The following is a 15,298-nucleotide window of genomic DNA, read 5'->3' on the forward strand; positions in this document are numbered from 1 at the left end:
GCATAAAATATTTGTTTTATAGGTAAAATCATCTCGATAACCAATGTAGTGACTTAGAAGAAAAACACCCCAAATTGGTATCAAAATGAAGCCTAAAAACTTCAAAACCAAATAAGTCATCAAAATTACCAAAATGCCACTTAATTGAAGTATCTGGTAGCAATAACAATGTGTGGTTTGCATATCTAAAATCACATCAAAATCACATCAAAATCTTGCATATCTAAAATTATCAAGGTCACATCTAATGCGTGGTTTGTTATCTCTGCTTGAAATGCTTTTATCTTTTTTGTAGCTAACATGATCTCTCCTGATGGAGTGGAAATAGATAGTGCAAAGGGCAAAGGTTCTGACTCTAACATGGCATGCCTTACAAATACAGAAGATATAAACGAGTGCGAAGAGCCAGAGTCAAACAAAACTAAAGCATGGTGCCCCAAAATGGGAAGCGTACCTATCACCACTGTGTAAGACTTCTTGGCCTCACGCCGAGTGGTAGAAAACACCCTACCCACTACTGTTGATGACTCGGACCTCCCTGAAACGAGCTTATGGGCTAGCCTCTGAGTTCAGACGCTTTCTTCCTTGGGCATTTTTCTGACATATGCCTCTTCTGGCCACATCGAAAACAGACCCCAGAGCCGGCTAGACAACGCCCCCAGTTTCGCCTACCACAAGTAGTACAAATTGACCTATCCTCCTTAACAATCACAACTTGGGAGCCCTGTTATCTGCACTGATGTGGAGCATTCACTGTGTTCTGGTTCCTCTGCTGATGCTTAGGAGCCCTGGGCTCAACCTTCATTTTCTGACCTATAGAGGTCCCAATCTCGAGCAACTTCCTATACTCTTCTCCCACCTGGGAGTCAGAATGAATACTCACGGCGGCTCGCAATGCCGCATCATACGTCTTGAGGTCCATAGCATGTACCATACCTCGTAGTCCGCTCCTTAGACCCTGGATGAATCTCTCTATCGTTACAGCCTCGGTGGCTATTAGTTCATGAGTAAAGTGGGACAGTTTATCAAATTCCTGCGCATATTCCTCCATTGACATAACTCCCTGTTTCAAGTTCAAGAACTCTGCCGGCTTGTTGTATCGGGTGTTGGCCGAAAAATACTTCTCATAAAAATGCTTATTGAACTGCTCCCAAATTGCAAGTTCCCCACTAGTATCAATCGTTTTCTTTGTTGAATGCCACCAGATTTTTGCGTTGTCAGTCAACATGAAAACTGCACATTGGAGCTTGTGCTTTTCTGGGCACCTCATAAAACGGAAAATCAACTCTATAAATGATAACACATCTCTGTTTTAGTGGAGTCCCCCAACGATCTATCAAAGGAATGAGGGTCAAACTTCCTGAAATCCTTCAAATTCTTAGCCTCAAGAGACAGACCCTGCATGTCTCTATTCTACGGTCGGGTCTGCTGTAACTGCTCAAGTGGCACTGGTTCCTCCTGAGCCTGGTTCTAGGCAATCTGTCCTGCCATCATGTTACAGATCATCTCCTGTAGTTTTTCCATTAGCGAGGATGCAACGACTTCACTAATTCTGGCTTCCATTGCTTTCTCATCGACTTGGGTCATAGGTGAATTTGGAGCTGTCAGGAAAGTCTGGCTACTCTCAGCTCCCTCTTCCTGCACTCTTCCTCTAACAGTCTTTCTTGCTCTAAGTTTAGGTGTCATGTCCAGTTATGAACTCATAAATTAGCTATCTATCTCTGGGTCTTTCTTAAAAATCATGCTACTAAAACATTACATCACTAATCTCATATATGCACTGAAAAATTCATTAGTAGGACATACTTGGCGATGACCAGGAATCCGTAACTGGGCCACAGGGACTACCTAAACTTACGTAGTAAGTCAGTCTATAGAACCCAAAACATGGACTCTGATACCAACTGTAATGACCTGACCCGTAGGACTCAAGTTAGGCCATTACTAAATACATGCATACATGGAACTTAAAACGACACCCTTTTATGGTGAAATAAATGCTAAATAAATAAGGTAAGTTCAAAAGTCCTTCATTAAATTCAAATATTAAAAATAAACAATAGGGTACCCATAAATCATAAATGATAATAAATAAGTCTGAAAATAATTCTTAATAGTAAGTTTCAAACATCAAAACTGAAAGTTTTAAAAAAACATGAAAAGAAATCTAAATCTCATGAGCGGAAGCATAAAACTGGTCCCAGTGGCTCGATCACGAATTTCGCTTGTCAATCACCGCTGCATTTCTCCCTTTACCTGAAACAATAACATGAGAAAAGATGAGTATAAATTACTCAGTAAGTAACCCCACTACTGAGGTTAAACTAGGCATCTATGTCCTCTAGATGCCTACCTCTAGTGGAACATATAAATTGCTCTAGTCCTCAAGGGATACATACATACATGAAAAACTGATTTTTATCCTACTATAGTTAAGTATGCTCACTACCTCTAGTAAGTCCCGTAGGACCCACAACCTTTGGTGAATCCTGAAGGAAACACAACCCCTGGTGAATCGCAAAGGAAACACAAACTATAATGAATCCCGAAGGAAACACAACCCTTGGTGAATCTCGAAGGAAACACAATATCTGGTGAATCTCGAAGAAAACACAATATCTAGTGAGCATCTAACTAATTAGTAAGGACATTATCACGGTCTCAACATCGCAAGTATCACAACATGGTTCTATAACATACACATACACCTCAACATTATGGCTCTACAACATACTTATATGCCTCAATATCCTCATATCAAATACAACCTCATGGAATCAAGTATCATTTCATGCTAGCATGCAAGTATCTGCGTGCACAAATAAATCTTTCAGATCTCATACAAGAACATCATCGGTTATACTATACTATTCGTCTACCATGCTATCGTTCTGTCATAATATTCATCTATCATGCTAGCATATATTTAGTGTATGGCCCGTGGGCAGTTCCAATAGTAAGATTACTTACTTCAAATTGCAAGTCTAAATATTTCCCTCTAAGCAACTACTTAATAAAGAAACTCTCATTAAACCTACAACATAAACCCAACATTTAATTCACACTAAGGCCCGATTCCACCCATCAATTCACACAATCAACCCAAAAATAATTTACCTAAAGTGTGGCTTGATCAACGGTCACTTCCAGGCTTTGACTCCAAAATCTCCACTAAAATCAACAAAGAAAAGCAACCTCTAATTCTGATGGACAACGACCTTAAATCTTCGAAATACAATAGTTAAGTCATTACTTATTCCAATCATTAATGTGTGTTCGAAGATCAACCTCAAGAACCACAAATGTTACCAAATTTCTTATTGGAAACGAACTCGAACCCACTAAATAGCACGTTGTGCACTCCAACTACTCCAATCTTAGATCTAAATTCCAAATATAATAGGTATCAACAAAAAAAAAAATCCAAAATTTAATGGGCAAACCAGAACCTTCAAAACTTAATCGATCTTACCCAAAACTTACCAACACTTGTCAAAATCCGAAGAACGGTAACGAAGGAAGGCAATGACTGATGGAGTTGGCGTTTGGACTCGGGCGGTAGGCTAGACGAGCGGTGAACGAGGCTGGGTTTTCAGTCGCGCGGGTCTGCAGCTGAAAAAAACGTGAAGCAACGACTGAAGCGGCGTGGCTGGAGCGGCGGTAGGGCGACGGACGCGCGGATCCGAAGGGCGGGACTTAGCTTCTGCAGTGGCGCGGCGAGAGTGGGCTGGGTCGGTGGCGGCAGAGATGACTTGGATCGACGTCGAGCGAAACGCTAGTGGCTGAAAGTAGTGTGGTCACGAGATTGCGTCGACGACGGCTGGAGAAAACGAAAACAGAGGGGTTGGGATCTCGGGTGGCGTGATGAAGAAGAAGAAAAGAAATTGTTTTATATATATAAATAATAATAATAATAATAACATAAGGAAATAAAATAAATCTTTTATTTTATTCTTTTTCTTATTCTACTTTATTTTATTAACTTCCTTTCCTTCCCAAAAAGATCCTGCCATTAATTTTCAAATTGAATAACTTCCAAGGTTAATAATTAAATTCCCGCGATTACACTTAAGGTCCAAAATTCCAAAAATGGCCTCAAATAATAAAAATTATTGAAATTACATAAATAATAAAAATTCGGGGTATTACATTTTGCCACCACTCGTTGGAGTCTTGAGGTTTTAAGGGAAGGATTTGGTGTTTTCTTATGGGTTTCTTGTATGTTTTTGTTTACCCATTGGATATGGGTTTAAATTCATGGTTTTTATGGTAATTTTGAAGGTTTTATTTGAAGTTTCGGGATCAAAGGTGCACTATCCAGTGGTAGCGAAGCTTGTTTTCGCAAGTTTTGAGTAAGTTATTTGGAGATCATGACAATAAATTTTGTATGTTTTGAAATTGGTCACAAAGGTTTGATTGCTTGGATTAATTTTTGTGTCTAAAACTTGAGGTGAGTGATTTATTACCGATTCGTCCTCGAACCTAAGTTGGCATTAAGGATCGTGATTGCACTGAAAACATGATTATGTTTTGATGGATGAATTGTTAAAGATATGTTACTATGATTATTATGTTATGTTGTGGCTTGATATGAATTTGGATGATGTATGTTGCATAGAGACTGATGGTGGTTATTAGCATCCCTAGCGGACTAGGTCCATCCTTTGAGTATGTTTCAAGATCCTTATGGGATCACCACCAACAATTATGTTATTGTGTCTCTTCCGAGTCACTTCCTATGAAAGTGTGCCATCACAGAACAACGAATGACAAAGAGGAATTTGTGACCGGGTCTTATGTTTTCTTATGGTTTCAAGTTTTAGTTTAGAAGTTAAAATTTTTAAATTCTTGAATATTTTATTCGTTTGTTTATTTAATTCATTTTAAAATTAAAACTAAGGTACCCCAAATAGTGATTTTTTTTTTTTTTTTTTGTAATTTTTCTTTTAGATTTTATAAACAATAAAATTTAATTTATTCTTTTGGATTTGGTCAAAATATGAGAATATGTTGTTTTGAGTTTCAAGCATGCATATGGTATTGGTTCGATTTTCATTCTAGAAAGTCAGGGCATTACACTTTCTTTTTTAACTCAGTCAATCTTTCTTCGCTTGTTTCGACGTCGACCATCATGACTGCCATTATATTTGGAGTTGATGTCTCCTCACTTGATAGTTTAGAAGGTGAAGTATGCTTATTGGGTGTAGGACTTTCTCTAGCAATAATTTCGCCTTTTGGTTGCTTTGAGACCTATTCCCATATATTCCTCACGATCTCAAAGGGTAGTAGCTCTTCAAATTGTTGAATCCCCTAGGAGCGACTGCAAGTAATTAGGCTTTTGTAGATGTTAGTTGAAGTTTTGGGTGCATTGTTTTTTTATGCCATGACTTCTTTAAGTAGATCATGCTGTAGAGAAAGAGATGAAAGGTAGAGATCATCCCACTGGACATGCCAAATTGTTCAAACGAGACTTCCAAAGAAATATAATTCGTGGAATTTGTATTGATTTCAGTATAGTATAGTGGATACAATCTCTAACATTTGTGTCTTTCATGCTTTCTCTCGAAGGTAGAATAAAGTATAAGACTTCTAATTCTTCAATCTTCAACAAGTTGTAAATTTAAAATCAATTTGAATTTCATCTTTTGGAATTAAATAAAGTGTTAGCCTTCCAAGTCTTCAATCTTCGGAAGGTTGTAAACTTGTGATCGAGCTTCAATCTTCTGGAATTCAAGGAAGGTTTATACTTTCAAGTATTTAGTCTTCAAAAGGTGATATTCTCGAGATCGATCAGAACTTTAGATTTTTTAGAGCTTCAGAGGTTTAATCTTGATCTCTAGAGCTTTAGTACTTCGTTTTCAATTATTTCCACCCTCCCCAAATGACGGACAAGGCCTCTATTTATAGATGATTTTCATGGGCTTTAGGTGGGCTTTGGCTCATTTGCTTTTGGGTTATTGTGCTTCGGCCCAACTACCCTTTAGGTTTGGGCCCAATCTTTTCGGCCCAAATTTTCATTATGGCTTGAATTGGGTCGGATTTTTTACCAAAGCGATTTTAGTTACTCTGCTCGATCCAATTTCTGACTTAAAGCCAAATCAAACCTTCAGCCAAATTTATCAATTGTGGTCTAGGTCTCATCACTGTTGAAATTGATAAGCCCATTATTATGATCAAATGGTCGGATGGAAACCATGTGACATTTAATTAGCCATTTGTTTGTCTCAATACTTTTTAAATTAGGGACACAATAATTCACAATTGGTCCTTAATAAAATTAACTTTGTTGTAATGAGGTGGCACTTTGTGATTATTTGAAATTTCTTCTTAAATACTTATAAAAAAACAACGATTTTTCTAGAAGAAACATTTAAAACAAAATAAAGTGAAATAGAGAAGAGAGATTTTAATATTAAATACTTGCCTTTCAAAAAAATCATTCTCGATTGCATAACAAAAGTCACTTGATTTATAGAAACTGTTAAGTTTATGTTTAAAAAAACTATGTTTGATGTACAGGGTTTAAGAAGATTTGAGTTTAAGAAATATGTGTTTGGAGTGCATGTTTAAGAAATCTGATAATTGAATGTCGTTTTCGTGCTTGTAAATAAGATAATTAGGTGTAAAATCACCCATGATTTTATTTTATTCTCATTATTTTTCTTTTCGATCTTCTGTGTATTGAGCTTCTCTCCCGTTTAAGTAGACTATGTATTTTACAAACAGAATATAGGAATACGAAAATATTTTATTTCACCCAAATTAAGATGGTATCAGAGCATCTAATGTTTTTTTAGAAACCTTAAAAACTCATTTTCTAAAACCCTAAAAACCCAACTGTCGTTGTTGTTGCCCATCCCCGATTGCTCACCGTTGCCAGTCAATCACATACCTCCACCAAACGTCATATCTCAGTCGCCAATCAATCTCTTCTTTTGGACGTCCATCTGAGCCTATTTTGTTTGTTTTTGGATCTTGTCGGTAGTTCACGAGTTATCAACATCAGTCGCCCTCATCTGCGTTGTCGACTGCCACTGTTCACCGCTGTCTACTGCCCATCATCTGATTATTCGTTGTTGTGCCCTTTCATCGCTGTCCAATGATGTCTTCAACCTCAGACGAACTCGCAATGCCCATCTGTGGTAGTGTTCATTGTCGAAGCCTGAAAATTCAGTCCACTCCAATCGTCTGCCTGATGTCCTCTTGTTCGTGGGTTCTTCATTCGTGGGAGGTTTCTCGTTCGTATTTGTGGGTTTGGTGTTTGTCGTGGGTTTCTTGTCACAGGATGCAAATCCTTTTTTATTGATGTTAATTTCACGATAACACCTCACAAATTTGATTCGGTCAACAAATACTTGGTTCAGTTAGGTATGCAAGAACCCGGTTCAGTTATCGTATATAGTTTTAATCTCTAAAAAAAACATATTCTATAAAATATTATACAAATAAGAAAATATTTTCTGTCAATTTTAGAAATTATTCTAAACAATCATTGCCCTAAAGAAGATTTGAATTCAAAAAATAAATTGAATGCACCAAAAGAGGATTAATCTGAAGAAATACGAATAATTGGAACAACTTTATAAATTAGGGATGTTTTCAAATTTAGAAAATCGGGTTAAACTATTTAAAAGATAGCAAAAAAATTACAATGATTGACAAAAGAAATAGCAAATTTTAAAATTTCATTTAAAAAAATGGCAACAAAGTTTCAAAATTATAAAAATAGCAAAAAGAAATTTATATAATGGAAAATAACTAATTAATAAATGACAAAACTACCCTAAAACAACCAAATTAAGTACAAACAAGAATGCAAAAATACACTGCTTCAAAAACAATTTGAATACCACTACACCCTACCTAAACATTCTAGAATACAAATACACAGTATCTAAACATTTCGATATGGTCCAGATGACGCTCAGGCGGTAGGAGTCATTAGAAACTTATGGATGTCTACAATGATGAACTTTCTCCCAAGGTGAGAAAGAAAAAAGTGATTGTACCAGTGAAGTTGTTGTTGGCAAATGAGTATTTGAAAGAATTGCAACTTTAAGACGATGTGACTATAAAAAATATAGTTGCATTTGATATCAAACCAGTTATAGGGAGTTTCGTCATCTTCATTTCCTGTGACCATTTTGCTTATAAGATCTTGAAAGACAACTTTAAACACTATCAATCCCAGGACATCATTGTTGAAAACGATGTTCAAAGTAGAAACAAAGGTAGGAAACATGACTGTGAGCAAAAAAGGTCAACAACCTAGCGATGGTGGTCATCAAAAGTTATCCTAAACGATGGAATTTAAGAAATGGTTGCTGAACTAATGATCATGAGATTCAGAAGGAGAAAAAGAGATTTTGGGGTGACTAAATGGAGATGAGGAAGAAGATGAGCTTTAGGATTTTTTTTGTTATCTTATGATGATGATGATGATATTATTATTATTATTATTATTAAACTAAACAATATAAAAAATATTTAGATACAATTGAATTTGTAATAAACATTCAAACAAATCGAAAGTTAGATATAATCTAATTTGATAATAAATATAATTCGGGGAGAAAAAAATCAGGAAGGGTTCGTTTGTTTACAATTATACTATATTCATAATTTCATTTTCATTGAAACTTCAACAATTACACTGTATTTATAACTTCATCAACCACAAAACCTACGGAAGAAGTCTAAGTCGTTGTAGAGACATAGTAAAAACAGCAAGATTGCAAAAAGTGAATACTTATTTGTTTTAAAAAAAGACAAATTAATGGTATAATAATATAATAAAATGTTAATTAATAAATGATTAAAAAAATACAAAAAAAGATAAAATTTAAATGAAATATGTAGTTTGTTAGATGATAAAATGTACAAAATATTAAGTAAAATCCTAATTAGAATAAAAAAATTTAATTCGAATTTAAAATAATAAAAATCAATAAATTAATGTAAAATTTAAAGGTATATTATAAATTAAAATCAAAATGGTGATAAACAAATTAAGAATGGATTAATTCTGAATATTTTCGAAAAGTGGTTAAATCAAATAAAAAACAGATAGCTAATCTAAATCAATTAAGGGGAGAAAAATAGGAAGAGATTAATTTATTTTAAATCAATTTGCGAAGTAGTTATCAATTTGAGTATAAAAAATAAATTCAAATTCTAAAAGATGGCGAAAATTATGGAATACGCTCCTTTTCAGTTTTGAAATTGGACGTATTAGATTATAATATGATTAGTTTTGATTATAAATCAAGCTCTCCAATTACATTGTATTTATATCCCAGTTATTAATCAAACTCTACATATTTATATCTTAATTATTAATAAAGCTCTACAATTATCCAGTATTTAATATTCCAAATATACGAACCAACTAAGTGCAAGTTAAGTATTATCAAAATGTTAGCTAAAATAGTGACTAAATAAGAAATATGTATGATTGAATCTAATAACATATACAAAACAATTTAAACCTTCATAAATATGAAAGAAAAAATATCCAATTAATTTATTAAAAATATATATAAAATAATGAAAAATAGTTCAAACATTTTAATAAATTTAAAATTGGATTAGATAAACGAAATTTAATAATATATGGATACTTAAAATATAAATTCGATAGAAAAATCTAAATATTTAATTCAAGTGAGATGATTTCAAAAAGTGATTAAATAGAGTCTAAATTAATAATACATTATGCATTGAAACATTAATTACATGAGTAAAATTAGGAATGACAGTTATCTTAAGGAAGACAGTTATTTTAGTTTTTCAAATAAATCGATTAGAAGAAAAGTAGAGAATTAAGGCATCAATAATTATTCTATATGCAGAACGTCATTGTTTATAATTCTACTCTTATCATATATTTGTAGTTTCATCAATAGCATAAGTAACGAACTAGACAAGGATAAATCAGATATTTGAAAATTCATCAGTGGTAAATCTTATTATTTATCGATTTTATCATTTTTTTCAAAATCAAATAGTAAAATGTGTCACACATTCTAATTTCCCAAATTACAAACTAAAGCCCAACAATGTAAAATGCCAAAAAAAAATCCATCACGCACACAACCCACGTCAGACAAGCCCACAATATTAAAACTCCATTAATCAATGCGACCCGATTGTGCATATGAAGGAAATAAAAAACGCGCACGATCCTTACTCGTTCTTCTTCATTCCTCTTCCCCAACAAACGAAGTTCTCATTCTTCAACTTTTCATTTCTTCTTCTCCCTTTTCATTTATTGTGATCAGTCCATTTATTGTTCACTCTTCTTCTCCACTAATTCTTTATCTTCTTCTTCTTTCATTTCACACCATTTCATTGCTTCTTCAAAATCCGACAGATAGTTACTAAAGTTGATAGAGAATAATAGTCTACTAAATAATTATAGATATCGTGATAGATAGTTGCAAAGATTGATAATTATCTATCATTGTTTATAGTGATACACTGATAGAACACTATTATTATCTATCAGTGATAAACAATGATAGACCATTATCATTGTCTATCATGGTAGATCATGATAGTTTTTTTTTTTTTTTAATAAATCAATTTGTTTGTTGATAGTATTTTTGCTAGATACTTGCAGATAGTTGTTGTAATCATGATAGATAGTTGTCAAGGTTAATAGAGAGTGATAGTGATCTATCACTATGAACATTATCATGTCTATCACTGATAGACAGTGATAGATCACTATCACTGTCTATCAATGGTAGATAGTGATAGATTTTTTATAAGTCAATTTGTTTGTTGATATTATATTGACAGTTTTCTTGCTAGATAGTTGTTGATATCATGATAGATAGTTACTAATATTGATAGAGAGTAATAGTGGACCACTATCATTATCTATCAATGGTAGATATTGATATATTCTTGATAAATTAGTTTATTTATTGATATTATGTTGATAGTTCTCTTGCTAGAAAGTTGTAGATAGTTGTTATCATTATAGATAGTTGTCAAATTTGATAAAGAATGATAGTGGTTTATCGTCGTTGTGTATCAGTGATAGCGAGACCCCCGTATTTGGTTGTTCAAAGTGCTAACAAACAAATTCAATGTAATCCAATAATTACTATGAGAATAGCTATAATTACTATTGTTATAGACATATTAACCATGTCAATATTGAATGTCTAAACTCACCCTCTTCATACTTCAAAGTTGAAACAAATGAGTTAGGATCAATCTCAGCACCATCATGTGTAAATCTTCTACAAATGAAATGTTTTCCTATTCCTCCTATTCCTAGCCCACCAACTCTATGGTCATGATAGGAGTCTTGTGTGACATGCATGAATCGAAATTCTCCTGTGAAAGGGCCAATTCCTCTTGTGAGAAGGCTAATTCCTACTCCACTAGTTTTATGGTGATCATGGTCAAAGTTCTTTTTTCCAAAATCAATCTCTTTAAAAAATGAAAGCTTTTGTTTAAAAAATAGAAAAAAATGTAGCACATTGGAAAAACTTGATATTCAAAAAAGAAAAAAAGTGATATATAGAGATAATCATATGACATGTAGACTAAATATCCACGATATTTTCACGATATATCCACAAAATATATGTGATATATCCAAAAAAAAAAATATTCACGATGTTGTTGAGTTGCGAAAGATATTAGCCCAAAAAGATATATGGGAGATATATCGTAAAATTCAGAGGAAAAAATAAATCTTATCCCAATATCTCTATCGGATATGTGATTTTACGGACATATCATCAATATAAAAAAATATTTTCATCCTTATTTATAGTAATTTGTAACTTTTGTGCATGATAAAAGTGAGAATTATGCTATGATAGCTAAAGACAGAGCGTTATTTCTTTGTTTTACATCCATGTAGAATAGATGAACATGTATCTTTGAAAACAACTAATCTAAACAAAGACCAGTCGGATGTCTTGAAGTTAAAAAAATAAGAATTAAAAATAATAAAAGAAAAATTAACATAAAGGAATATTAACATAACTATCGAACAATATCATCCATCGATGTTGGAATTACCCAAATAAAATCAATCAAAATTATGTATTGACTAAACGAGAGAAAGTTCGTCACTATAAGGGTGGTTGAGGGTGAGGAGATGTATTGAAATATAAATTCAAACCATTATTTGGGAGGTTGATTTCGTATGTCATCAACCTTTTATATCATGTTCACCAGTAGTACACTTAGCGCTAGTCATTATCGGTGTCTCGTTGCTCAATTCCGACGACCAAGTCTAACAATCAACTTTGGGTTTTGTTGAAAACTTGGGCGACCTCTGGCCACTCCACCAACTCCAACAACCATTATTTTAAATTAAGACTACTATCAATTTGGGTTTTGTTGACACACGAGTTTTTTGTTTTATTGATGCTCGTGGCATATTACCGACAATAACACCTTAATTTAAAGCTTAAAATTAACTATTATTCTAAAAAAACATATAAATCATCATGAATAAATGTTCATATTTAAGTAGATGCACAAAATAGTCAATAAAAATACCTTTGTTGACACAAAAGTACAAAAATTCTATCAAAACGTTGAATTCTCAATTTCTTTATTAGTTCATATTATTCTATAGTCCTTTATAATAATTTAACATTAGTAAAATCACTTTTATCAAGTAAGAAATTGAACAAATTTGTATGTAAAAATACCTTTTAGAAAAAATTGCCAGACATGAGTGTTTTTATTTCAAAAAGTTTTTATCAAAAGTATTAAAATAAAAACGACTTAACTAGAAACATCACAGGTACAAATTTGTAATATGGTCGTTTAAGTTTTAAAAAAAAATTGAAATATATGATCCAAAAGTAAACTTAAACCACATTTCTCAAAATTCCCAATAATAATAAAATAAAGTGTATTCTCTAATTTATTAAAAAAAATATATGTAAAATTATTGAATAAAAAATTTAAAAACAAATTATTTATATAAAAAAAGATACACCATATACTCTTTAACACATGAACTCTGCATTCCAAATATCTAAAATGAAGACATAAAAACCAACTTAACTAAGCGCAATGTCAAATAGCCTTAAATTGAACAACTCTATGATATGACATTTTTAAAAGGAAATAAATGACCTTCAACCACTAGAATTAAATACAAATAAATAGATGTGACAATTCTTTAGATGAAATAAATAATAAAGGTCACATGTGTTAAAAAAATAATGTCTTTGTCCTAATATCCTCTCCCCCAACTATTTCTCTCATCCCCATTTTCTCTTTTATATGTTAATAACTTTTTTTTCTTTTAATGGAAGTATGGTATTAAGTGCAATCTAAACTGCACTTTTTTTTTTTCTTTTTTTTCTTTTTCTTATCTTTATTTTTTCAATAATAATCTTTTCATTATTATTTTATATTTAAATATCTATTACGTTTTCTCCATTTTTTTGTAGAGCTTTATTTTTTATCAAATAAATAATTAATTAGATATTTCATGTTTACCATGTTTTAATGTTTCTCTCTTTATTTTAGATTTTCTTTATCTGTGATAAATAAGTGTACGCGTATTTTTTAAAAGACGTTTTCTTTTTTTAAAAAAAATATTTGAGTTAAAAAGATGGAGATTTGCTCGATTATCTAATCCACAACCCACATAAATATATACAATATATAGTGTTGTATAATAAATTAATGATTATTTAAAATTTACAAAGTTTGTTAAATACTTATTAACAAAATAATCCTATAGGGTTATTAAATTAAGAGTTATTTTTAAATATAGAAAAATAAAGCAAAATTTTACACGGGTAATAATCTATTGTAAATAGACTATGATATTTTGTTATTATTTATAAAAAAAATTAGTAATTTTGTTATTTAAAATAATTTTTCTTAAATTAATTTGGATAAAACGAACATCATTTAGAGTAAATTTGAAAATACACGAACTTATTTTTTAGATATTTTTCTATTTAGTACTGATATTTTTATTGTGAAATTTGATTCCTCCAATCTTGTTGTTCATGTTTTGTTGTGAGGATTCTAGATTTGAAATGATGTATCTTAATGAATTTTTGCAGCTAACTTTATTCATCAAATTTTGCGTTTCCTTTGACTGATAAGATGGGTAATTTTTCTTTAAAAAAGGGTAAATTTGATGGATATAATTATTATTGTTAGTTTCATTTTACATTTTGGGGTTAAAATTGTATTAAATACTATAAGCTCTTTATAATGTTTATATATATATATATATATATATTAATTAATGCAGGTTATAATGTACTAAATTTAATTTCAACTAATAAACAAGAAGCACAAATCAAACAAATTTCGATTTTGATTCATAAACAAGAAATATAAATAGGTATCATAGAATGATTCCATTTTTTATTCTTAAAAGACGAAACATTGAAGTGGTGAATGAAACCATAAATCAACAGGTTCTAAGTAGCTCATCCTCTTCCATATTTGTCACAAATTATGATATAGCTCAAAGTTCATCCAACTCTTAGATAATCACTAAATTCTTTGGATGAATTACTCCATATTGTGTGAATCTAATAGGAAATTAATTAACTAGAAAAAATAATCATCATCAAGTAAAGACACAAGCTATATAACATGGAAAACCTCTTTGATGTGAGGAGTAAAAAAATACGAATCGAAATCATAATCTCTACTATAATCAATAATGAGTATTCCAAATTCTTCCTAGTCACAACTAGATGCATACATAAAATTTATCTCAAGATTAATAATCTCGGCAAAAAAATGACAACAATAGTGAAGAATAAATTAGAAAGAGCTCACTTGAAGTGGTAACCAACTATCCATTGTATCTGACTAGAAGTAACTCCAAAAACATCTCCATCGTCCAGATTGAAAACTCTCATGTCAAGAACATGCTCTCAAAATTTCACTCCTAAATTTTGTTATTGCTTTCAATTTTATAATTGGAGATCATCTTAGGTTTCTTTGGTAAGTATTTGTCTGTTCTTTTTTTTTAAAAAAATAAATTATACTTTGTTTTCTCCCAATTTATTACAAATATTTTTGTTTTTTATGAATAAAAGTCTCGGATTCTTTGCTAAATTCAACAAAAAAAAAAAAAAAGATTTTTTTAAAAAAGTATTTTTCTTAGTTTACAAAACTTAGCTTAGTATTTAAAAACACAAGTAGAAAGTAGACAACTAAATGAAGAAACCTAGAGGTAGAAGTTATGTTTATAACATAACTACTTTTTATCTTTTATGCATGTGAACACTTAAAAATTTTTAAATTCAAAATCTAGATACACTAAAAACAATAT

The 15,298-nt window shown here is 31.6% G+C and overlaps 1 protein-coding gene across 1 annotated transcript; it reads right to left on the bottom strand.

The window, feature by feature from the left end:
- Nucleotides 1-727: 727 nt before the first annotated feature.
- Nucleotides 728-1,270, bottom strand: LOC120073573. The gene has a single exon (XM_039026396.1). It carries the CDS (start codon nucleotides 1,268-1,270, stop codon nucleotides 728-730), a length of 543 nt encoding a protein of 180 aa, XP_038882324.1.
- Between the last annotated feature and the right edge of the window lie 14,028 nt (nucleotides 1,271-15,298).

The sequence above is a fragment of the Benincasa hispida genome, chromosome 3, assembly GCF_009727055.1.
Source record: "Benincasa hispida cultivar B227 chromosome 3, ASM972705v1, whole genome shotgun sequence".
Taxonomy (NCBI): domain Eukaryota; kingdom Viridiplantae; phylum Streptophyta; class Magnoliopsida; order Cucurbitales; family Cucurbitaceae; genus Benincasa; species Benincasa hispida.